This window comes from Hydra vulgaris, chromosome 03 (assembly GCF_038396675.1).
Source record: "Hydra vulgaris chromosome 03, alternate assembly HydraT2T_AEP".
Lineage (NCBI taxonomy): Eukaryota > Metazoa > Cnidaria > Hydrozoa > Anthoathecata > Hydridae > Hydra > Hydra vulgaris.
Window position 1 is genome coordinate 29750001 of NC_088922.1, and position 12500 is coordinate 29762500.

Below are 12500 nucleotides of genomic sequence, written 5' to 3' on the forward strand. Positions count from 1 at the left end.
CTTTGTTTATCCTCGCTTAATACAGCAAGCTCATTTGTTGCAGAAAGATTCAAATGCATTGTGATATTGACTTAACTTAAAGCAAAATTAAATTTATTTGGTTTGGAACCTGCAATAGATTCATAGTAATCATGTTTTCCTCCAAAAAGTTATTTCTAACTAATATTATATTTAAACCTTGTTTAAAATCACATTTAACATATTTTAGAGTAATTTTCAGTGTGTTATTAAATTACACTAAAATTAAACATGTTGGTCATTGTTAAAACTGACTTTAGTATCTAATATTTATCTGATATTATACTGCATTATAATATATAATGATATTGATATGATCATCTGATATTATGCTGTATTTTAAGTCTTTTGTATATAAACATGAAACAAACAAAAAATAAAAGTTCTTGATTATAAACCAAGAAATCTACTTTACATCAAAATTTTAAAAATGTAGAACCTATGGAATCAAAATGAAGTCCTCATTAAAGTTAAAAATACATTTTTCAAATTTTAGTCAAAAATAAAATTCAAAAAATAATGGTATGTACAATCCCTGCATGTTATACAATTATGTATGTATATGTATGTATTCATGTATGTTTTATAAATGAATATTAAAATATAAAAAATACCTGGCCAAGAAATATATTCCCAGCTGCATTAACAGACTCAGCTGGAGAAGTTCCCATAGAAATTTGGAGCACCCAGGCAATTTTTTTAATGACAATCTGGATCCATTCCAAATAATAAAGAACATATGTGATTGCAGAAAAATAAACAACCACAGGTAAAACCTAAATAAAGTATGTGATTGCAAAAAAAAAAAAAATAATAATAACCACAGGCAAAATCAAAATTTATGTTTAGTTTATATAGGAGTTAATTAGTTAATTAAAAAATAATAATTGGATGTTGGATGAAAAATATTTTTAAAACAATAGAAATATATAACTTTGTTTAATATTATTTTTACACAAATATAACATTGAAACAAAAATATTAGCTCAATTAAGTCAAAACATGTTTGCATCCTTAACAGATTTTATCACAATACTTATTGAATTTATCATTTACATTGTTCATTTTCATATTAGCATGTTAAGTACAATAAAACAAACTACCTTTTGGAAACTAATAAATAGGTTTTGGTTGATAATAGTAAATGACTGGGGCCCTGGTCTTGCTTAAAAATGGGACTTTTAAAAACGCGGGGTTTTTAAATTATATATATATATATATATATATATATATATATATATATATATATATATATATATATATATATATATATATATATATATATATATATATATACATTAGTTGATTTCAATAAAAAAGGCAGCGTATAACAAAAGATATGTGGATGATAGCCATGCTTGCTTCAATTCCAAAAAAAAGCAAGAATTGTTTCTTAAAACTTTAAATAAACAAAGCCCCTCCATAAAATATACTGTTGAACTTGAAAACGAAAGGAAACAACCTAATTTTTTAGATATTTGTATTACAAATACAATGAATGAATTTTATGAGTTTCAAGTACACCATAAGGATGCAATAACAAATGTTCAATACCAAAATCCAACATCAAGCATAACCACTTGCGTCTTTAAATGATTTAAAGATGCCAGTGGTTATGCTTCAAATCTGCTCTCAAAAATATCTCTCGCAAGAAACTGATTTCCTCATAAATACATTTTTTGAAAACACTAAAAACTATTTAGATCGCATTTAGGGATTGCAATCCCGGGCATGAATTACGATCCCGGGATTTCGGGATTGAAGTAAATAAAATCCCGGGATCCCGGGATTTTATATAATGTGAGATATTTGCTAAAAAACAGAACTTAATACTGCATATATGAATATACTTTTTGATGTTATCAATTTTTTATTTAATTTCATTATGCCTTAATGACTGAAATTAATTTTCTATGGCGCCTTAAATTGTTTTAATTGTGTAACAGGCAGCAGGTGTATATAAAGATCTTAAAATAATGCAGAAATATATATACAGTACCTTCCATATTATGTTTTAAGATTACAGACTTTACAGAATAACCTTCATCAAATAATTTGATATGTAAATAACATTTGAACATTTAAAGTGTATTTGACTAAAGTAACTAAACAATCAAAATTTCAAAATAAATTTGTAAACATAAATTTTCTTAAATTTGGCTACTGATGTAGCTGCTGTAGCAACAAGCTACTTTGTAAAAAATAACATAATAAGTTGTTTGTTAATATTGAGAGACAAAAATTAAAGAAAATCTTTATTTTATATTTATAAATAAATGGTAGCTAAATAATAAATGTAAAACAAAAAAACAATTCATATTAAATGCATATTTTATTTACAAACTTTCTTTTTTTGTCTGAAAATATGCCCGGAGGAATAGTAGAGCATTTAAGGTTTGGTCATATAAAACAACAAAAAACCAATATCTAAAACACTCCTGCTTCATAAGATGCACCTTCACTTTCATTTACTATATCTGCAAAACCTTTTCGTTGTGCACGAAGCAGCTTTCTTCTTTGTTTTATTGGGTCAAGCGACTTCTTTTTCATCATCTTTATTCTTTCTGCAAAGCAGCATTATATTAAAATTAATTTCTTCAGTTATTCCAAAGTCATTGCAAAAAAATGATGCCTCAAGCATTAGTAAACATTATTATTAACATATATTGCGGTAAACATTATTGCGGTAAACAACAAAAGCAATAAAAAGATTATCTTTTCAAAACGTTCAAGCAACTTAATAAACTCAAGCAATCACTTAACCACAAATTCGCTCAACAATTTTACAATTTATCTTTTTAACGCGAGAAGTCTTGCCAACAAACTTAACGATTGTTTTTTTATACGTTGAGTCAAACAAACCTGCCTTAATTTGTGTTTGTGAAACTTTTTTCAATGATAAACTCCCGAACTCCATGGTCTATTCAAAAATTTGTTCCATTTATCGTAAGGATAAAGCATAAACAGGATAAACCTGCAAAACAGCATTATATAACTCGTTATAATTCAGTATAGTTACCAACTTTGAACATTTTGTATTACAGAATAATTTAATTAGTTCAATCCTGCTATAATCCCAAAAATCCCGGGATTTTGTGTTTAGAATCCCAGGATTTTTGGGACCCAAAAAGGTCCGGGATCCCTGGATACGGGATCCCGGGATTGCAATCCCTAATCGCATTTCAAAAAATACTAAATCTAATCAACTAGATAAACAGTTTGTTAAATACCTTTGACAGCTATTATTAGCCCTAAACTCCAAAGAGAATTTATAAAACAAAATATCAGAGTTATATTTACTTCAGCTCCCAATTTAAATAACATATTTTGCTACAACAAAACAAAACTACCTTCGAACTCAAATATGGGAGTTTACCAACTTAAATGCTCATGCGGACATATATATTGGTGAGACCAAAAAAAAAATCATTTCAAGAAGTACAGAACATTAAAAAGCCTGTAAAAATCAAAAATGATTGAGTTCAGTAGCCACGGAACATTCTAGAACATGCTGTGGTAACTTTGATTGGCTGAATCCTAAGACCTTGGCAGTCGTTCCAGAATACAGCATGAGAAAAATTAGAGAATCCCTGGAGATTAACAAAGCAAGATTCGATGTGAAATAGGTATTGGGCGAGCTGTTCTAAATAAAGATGACGGGGATAATGTTAAAACAAAAACTTGGGGACCCATTTTGACAAAAATTTAACTGATGTCATTATTGTTTTATTTAATTGGTTTTTATATTCAACAGTTTTTAATGTCTTCTTTTTAAACGGTTTGTTTTATGTTATTTTGTAACTTTTTTTATTACCTGATGACGCTCACCACAATAGGTCAGCATAGTATCATTAATATATTATTATATTAAAATATATTTTAAAATGGTTATACGCTGTCTTTTTTATTGAAATCAACTTACATATTTATATATAATCGTATAACATAATATCGTAAATCGTAATATGTCTTTTAAAGATATATAAAGATATATATATATATATATATATATATATATATATATATATATATAAAGATAAATATATATATATATATATATATAGGGCTCGAAATAAGTGCTGGACATTATTTCGAGCCCTATATATATATACATTATTTTTTATCTGAAGTTGAACACACAACTACGTTAATAAAACATATCATTTTTTTGAGTTAATTCATTTTTAAAAAGACGCCAAAGTATTACTTTTTTTTTAATTAAGTAGCCCGGTTTTTATCATTCATATTAAAACGTTGCAATTAGTTATTAATTTAAATTTATAGTTTAGTATTTTTTTTTTTGTACGATATAAATTTCAAACAAATACTTTAGCTTTTAAAACCCCTTTTGAATTTATTTTCTAAAAATTTTAAACTAATAGTTTTTTTTAATGCTTATAGAAACCAGTTTGATATTTAAATATAATGTGTTTATTGTAAACATTACATTTAATTTGTTACTTTATTTAATAAAGTAATAAGTAAACTTAATAACTTATGTATTTAATATATTTACATAGTAATTTATATATTTAAATATTTTTTATTTATATTATACATTTTTATTACATATTTAATTATGTATTTAATAATTACATAATTTATGTATTTAATTATTTACAAAGCATTTCGTGCAATATAGTAGATTTTTTTTTTTTTTTGTTATTCACATCCTCAAGGCCGAGAAGGCCACTACAGATGAGGAGGCTACTTAATAGTGGTTTGTAACCCTCTCCCAACTCTATAACTCCGAAACACGAACCTTGACGAACAAGGCTGCTGGGGAAGAAACAAGTTGAGCGCGGTACTACCAGGGACGTGGTGGGGATCGAACTAGTAGATTTAAAAAATATATATTCTTTTTCAAATTTTAGTTTTTTAAACTTAGATTTTTCTTTTTCTTTAAGATTTTCTTTTTGGTAGATAATTTATCTTACAAATTTTTTTTTTTATTTTCAGCGCATTTTGAAACGCCTAGAGTTGTCAAAACAAATGCGTGGTCAAGTTGTAAAAACAAAATATTCTATACATGTTCAGGAATGGCGTTCAATCGCACTTTTTTAATTTTTATCGGAAGAATGCCCGGCAAACTTGAGTCTTTACCGTATATATTGTCCGGTAGAAAAAAGTTCGTTATTTCAAGCCCTGTATATATATATATATATATATATATATATATATATATATATATATATATATATATATATATAAATATATATATATATATATATATATATAAATATAAATATATATATATATATATATATATATATATATATATATATATATATATATATAAAACTAATTGACTTCCAACAAGGCTATATATATATATATATATATATATATATATATATATATATATATATATATATATATATATATATATATATATATATATAAATATATATATATATATATATAAATATAAATATATATATATATATATATATATATATATATATATATATAAAACTAATTGACTTCCAACAAGGCTGCAAGCAGCCACATTAGATATTTTAGAAATTTTCAAAAGGATTTATTTCTTCTTTCTGATTTTTTTAACTTATTGATTTTATTCTGATTTTTTTAAATGTCAGTTTTGAGTTACTAGAAAACAAAAAATAGGGTTAAAGAAAAGGAAACTGAAGACTTTAAAAGTTGTAGGTTATATGATTAGGAAAACATGAAGATGGGTGAAAGTTTTGAGGTTTTGTAGATGTGTGAGGAAATAACTAGATAAATAAAATTTTTTATAATATGGAATACCAGATAAAGTAAAAGAATATGGCTTTGCTGATGACAAGTCAAGCAAGAATGTGTTTTAGATGATCGAACTAGAAATGATTGCTCATTTGAGTAGCAACCATGATTTAATTTATTTTGTTGTTTTTTTTGTAGAAAAAAAAAGAGATGCAACCTTACAACAATGAAGAGTGGTTCAAGCTAGGCAGATAAAGCAGGTCCAACTACATTTGCAATCTTCTATTGGACATTGTCTGAGAGTGAGAGGGTTGTATATTTGTCAATATAGGAATGTCAACAAAAATTGAGATAGTTGTAAATAACTGAGTTTTGTTGGAGTTAAAATTTACAAGCCACTGTATGTCCCAAGTTGTTACAGAAGCGAGAACAGATTAAAGATTAAACAATTAAATTGTTTTTAGTGATCAAAAAGTGAAGGCTTTTTGTAGAGACAAAAGTTTAAAGAACTGTGTGTAGAGGCTTTTTGTAGTTTAAAGTTGAGTATTCAGGAAATAAAGCCATTTTAGATGTAAAATTGTCAGGAAGATTGTTATTGTAGGTAAGAAACAATAAAGGAGCAAAGATAGAACCTTGCAGTACTCCTAAAGTTACTGGAAACAAAGAAGAGTGTAGGCCTTCAAGAATGAGTTAAATACTGCAGTTAGAAAAAAAAGATTTAATAATCTTAAAACTTTTATATAAAGAAACTAATACTAGATAGAAGACAGGATATTTATAATCGTAGGATATTTAGAATTGTATTATTTATAATCGTAAAATAGTTTGAGAGGTCAGATTGTTTTCTAGAATTTTGAAATATTGGAGACACTTATTTAGCACTTAATAATTAGATTAATCTGTTTAACTGGAATGTCTGGTATAGTATGGCCATTAGATTCAAGAGTCAAATTAGAGAAAAGGTTCTATGCAAATAACACTGCCTTATTCTGGGGAGAAGTAATAAAAACAGACACATGAATTAAAGATGGAACATAATAGTTTGACATACTTTAGTTAAGAATCTGTTGAAGATTTTCTAAAAGTCTCAGAACCTAATATCTGAAAATACTAAAATCTGAGACTTGATTTAGTCAACTGAGAATAACAAAGCTTAGCATCAGGCAGGACCTTTTTACATTGATTTTTTGAAATAATAAAAAGACATTTGTTCTCAAGAGAACAAATATCTAAAATATTTATTTTGTATAAAAGATGAAAAAAATGATTACAGTTAAATATAGCAACTGCAAAATGCAAAAAACATGGAGGAGAACTTGACTTAAAACCGACAAGAAGGAAAAAAAGCTTCCATATCTGCATGGATCCAGGAGAGATTGATAATGATCATCATTATTATTATTAAACTTCAGCCTTTTATTTTGTTTCTCTAATATAAAAAATCTTGGGCATTTTCTTTTCTTAACTAAAGCTGTTCATATTATATATAAGGTACTTTCTCCAAGATTTCTTACTTCTACCTCTACTATTTTCTCCTGAAGCTGCTACCTCTCTATATGCTAATACCCAAACCACTTAAATCTTCTCTGACAAATGTTGTCCTAACCACAAATCCATCTGATCAAGGTCTTCTTTTTCAGCAAATACAACACCATAAATACTAGAGTTTATACAACTATGTAAAGATATTGTATGCCACAGGGTTGATAGGTTCAAACTAAATGGTTTAAATTATGGTTTAAACCATTTGAAATAAAAAAATTTAAACACAAATAATATTTTTGAAACAACTTTAAAGTTACTGCAGGAAAGTAAAGCAGGGATATATTTACAAACAAAACTATATCTTTAATGTAAATACTTAACGTGAATGCATCTATTTAAAAGCGTAAAGATGCTTCTGAAAATTAACTTGTATATATGTATATATAAACATGTATATTAAATTTACAGTACGCTATTTAATCAATATTGCCTATTTATTTTTTAAATAAGCAACAGGTCAATGCGATATATATATATATATATATATATATATACATATATATATATATACATATATATATATATATATATATATATATATATATATATATATATATATATATATATATATATATATATATATATATATATATATATATATATATATATATATATATATATAAATATATATATACATATATATATATATATATATATATATATATATATATATATATATATATATATATATATATATACATATATATACTTATATATTAAAAAAAATATATATATATACATACATATACATAGGCATACATATACAGGCTTCAGCAGAAATGGCCGTCTATAGCCTGTGCATAATACAAATTTTTTGGTAAAAAAAATGTTATATATAAAATATATATATACACATACATATATATATACACATACATATATATATATATATATATATATATATATATATATATATATATATATATATATATATATATATATATATATATAGATCTATAGTTTGTTGTCTTTGGGAAGAGCAGAAGGAAAAAAGTGATTCTTACGCCAACACATACGTCACTTTTAATTACTTTTAACTTTCGTCCAACATTTGCGTGTTGGACGAAAGTAAAAACCATTAATTTAATTACAAATAAATTGTTTTTTAAAAAAACCACAAAAACGCAAATTTAACTGACCAGAATGTTTTAAAAACATTCTGAATGTTTTTAAAAATTTAAACAATGTTTATATTTTTATTTTTTTTAATAAAATGTTTTTATTTTTAATTTTTTTAATAAAATGTTTTTATTTTTATTTTTTTTTACTGTAAATCATGCGCGGAGTGTTGCTACATCGACTATCTTATAGCCTGACTTGCAAGGGAGTGCTGCTACATTGACTGACAAAGAGTCTGACCCGCAAGGGAGTGTTGCTACATCATCTGAGGGTTTGGTTGGGGCAGGCAGTCTATCAATTAATAAAAAAAAATAATTCCGGTTTTGCGTTTTAATTTTTACTTTTTGTCAACAAAATATGGAAAAAACTTTCGGTCAACATCTACGGGTTGTATATATATATATATATATATATAGTAACCCGTATATATATATTTCGGACAACATCTACGGGTATATATATCTATAGATGTATATATATAAATATATATATACATCTATAGATATATATATATTTATATATATATATATATATATATATATCTATATATATATATAAATATATATATATATATATATATATCTATATATATATCTATATATATATATCTATATATATATATATATATATATATATAGATATATATAGAACCCTTAGATGTTGTCCGAAAGTTTTTTCCATATTTTGTTGACAAAAAGTAAAAATTAAAATGCAAGACCGGAATTTTTTTTTTTTTTTAATGATAGACTGCCTGCCCCAACCAAACCCTCAGTCGATGTAGCAGCACTCCCTTGCGGGTCAGGCTATTTGTCAGTCGATGTAGCAGCACTCCCTTGCGAGTCAGGCTATTTGTCAGTCGATGTAGCAGCACTCCCTTGCGAGTCAGGCTATTTGTCAGTCGATGTAGCAGCACTCCCTTGTGAGTCAGGCTTTAAGATAGTCGATGTAGCAACACTCCGCGCATGATTTACAGTAAAAAAAATAAAAATAAAAACATTTTATTAAAAAAAATAAAAACATTTTATTAAAAAAAATTAAAATAAAAACATTGTTTATATTGTTAAAAACATTCAAAATGTTTTAAAAACATTCAGAATGTTTTTAAAAACATTCTGGTCAATTAAATTTGCGTTTTTGTGGTTTTTTTAAAAAACGATTAATTTGTAATTAAATTAATGGTTTTTACTTTCGTCCAACACGGAAATGTTGGACGAAAGTTAAAAGTAATTAAAAGTGACGTATATGTTGGCGTAAGAATCACTTTTTTCCTTCCGCTCTTCGTAAAGCCAACAAACTATAGATCTATATATATATATATATAGATATATACATATATATAGATATATACAATATATATATATATATATATATACATATATATATATAGATATATACATATATTATTTTAAAACATCAAGAAATACAGTTTCTCTCAATACAAATAATATTATTTTATAAGGGTTATAGATACCAGCATCATCAGCTTGTAAAATGTTAACATTTTACAAGCTGATGATACTGGTATCTATAACCCAGCGAAAATTTCTTATACAATAATATTATTTGTATTGAGAGAAACTGTATTTCTTGATGTTTTAAAATAATATATAATATATTCTCATACAAGATGTCATCTTTCAAATATATACATATATATATATACATTTATATATATATATATATATATATATATATATATATATATATATATATATATATATATATATATATATATATATATATATATATCTATATATATATATATAAATATCTATATATATATATATATATATATATATATATATATATATATATATATATATATATATATATATATATATATATACAGATATATATATATATATATATATATATATATATATATATATATATATATATATATATATAGATATATATATATAGAGAGAGAGAGTTTTAGAGTTGAGAGAGGGTTATAACCACTATTTAGCAGCCTCCTCATCTGTAGTGGCCTTCTCGGCCTTTAAGGGCATTTGTTGCCCTTTGCACCATTAACCCTGGAAAATGCTTTAATTTTCAACATCTCAACGTTATTGGGGCTATACAACTGCTGAAAGTTTTAAAACTAGCTGTTTCGGAGAGAAGTAAAAAATTAGTTGCAAGATTTTGTAGCAAAAAAATGGACACATACAATACAACCTTTCCATGAGTATTCGTCCGTGGAAAAAATGTTAACATAGAAGCTCACCAGGACGATACAAGCGTTGAAAGATTCAGAGCTGTAGCTAGTCTGAGAGGTAGTGATAAATTAATTGCAAGATTAAGTAAGAACTGACAACAGCCAAACAACACTTAAAGTTCAATTAAAATTTGTAATGGAACCAAAAATTTTACTAAGTTTTTATAAATAAAAATATAAATAGTAAACTTCCATTTCTGCTAAGCCAAAGGCAATAAACAACCGAGCCAGAAGTTAACCAAAGTCGGTACTTGATAAATATAAATATTTATAAACACTGGCATAGAGACATGTTGCGTAGAGAGCGTTGCCCTTTCCCTCAAAACTAACTCAAAGTTTCAGTTTTTTTCTTTAAACTTTAGCTGCGTTAAGCTCCCTCAATTTCTGAATCAGCCCCCTCCCCCCCCCCTTCCTGCATCCTAATTTTCTTAACCTTTCTAGGTCACTGTATATATGTATATATATGTATATATATGTATATATATATATATATATATATATATATATATATATATATATATATATATATATATATATATATATATGTATGTATGTATGTATGTATATATATATATCTATATATATATCTGTATATATATCTATATATATATATATATATATATTTATATATATATATATATATATATATATATATATATATATATATATATATATATATATATATATATATATATATATATATATATATATATATATATATATATATATATATACCAGATATATATGTATAAAGTATCATTTAACACCATTATTTTATTTAAATAATAAGTAATAAGGGTTTTTTGTAGAACAGTTTAATGAATGCTTTCGAGTCTATTCCGTAAGCGCATATTTCGAAACGCTCCTTCCGTAAGGAACTGTTTCGCAAGTATTCTTTCTAAATAATTTGTTTCGCAAGTTTCTTTTCGTAAATGGTTATTACGGAATTATTATTATTTATTTTTTTCGTATAATGCATTACAGAAGGTGAGTTTGCGCAAGTACAACTTCCGCAATAGCAACTTGAAATACGGAAGATAAAAATGCAAAATTTTTGTAAGTTTTAGTTTAAGTCGAACAACCCTAGTCTATATACAGAAATTGTAACTAATTTTTAATACCTGATGATGTCAATTGATATTGATAAAACATGTTAAAAAGTTTTTAAAAAATTTTTATTTATTTCAAATAGTTTACATAGGTAAAATAAAGCCTGCACATAATATAAATTTTTTGGTAAAAAATTGTTAAACATGTTGATGATTTTATTTAGTTATTCTTTAAAATCTCCTCATATGATAAAACTTAAACATAGATGAAAAAAACTTCAAAAACTTTAAACTTAAATTGAGTTTAAATTTTTTTTTTTTTTAAATCAAAAAATCAAAAAATATAATTTAGTATATGTTAAAAAAAATTTTACTTTATTATATAATAACATGTTATGAAAAATAAAAAAACGAATTCAAACAGCGATAACTATCCTGTATAAGTTTATATTCTGTATGGTTTGTCAAGTTTATAAAGTTCACTTAATAGTGAAGAAAAAAATTGAAACAAAAACATAGTACTAAAATAATACACAAAATAAAACACATACGAATAGCTCTAAGCAAAAACAAAAAGTCCAATCTAACTTTGAAAAACAATAACCTTAACTTTACAAGTATTTACCTCATTTGAATTTTTATATTCAATGACATTTTTATTCACAAAGAAAAATGCACAACGATTGATTACGTTATAGCATTTTTATATTTTCACGTATTTGTTTAAATACTTAAATTATCAAATAAATATAAAAATTAATTAAAAAAAAAAGTTAAAATAAAATAGAAATATTCTTTTAAATAACTGTTTTTCTGCCTCAAATGTCTGTAGGATTATATATATACAA

At 24.8% G+C, this 12500-nt stretch overlaps 1 protein-coding gene across 2 annotated transcripts in view; it reads right to left on the reverse strand.

Annotated features, from left to right (window-relative positions):
* LOC100207843 (solute carrier family 28 member 3) overlaps positions 1-12500 on the reverse strand; it is a 93389-nt gene that overhangs the window by 25330 nt on the left and 55559 nt on the right. For both annotated transcript variants that reach the window (XM_065792910.1, XM_065792911.1), the window contains exon 5: positions 633-794. In XM_065792910.1, coding sequence (XP_065648982.1) covers positions 633-794 — 162 coding nt within the window. The remainder of the gene's footprint in view (positions 1-632; positions 795-12500) is intronic.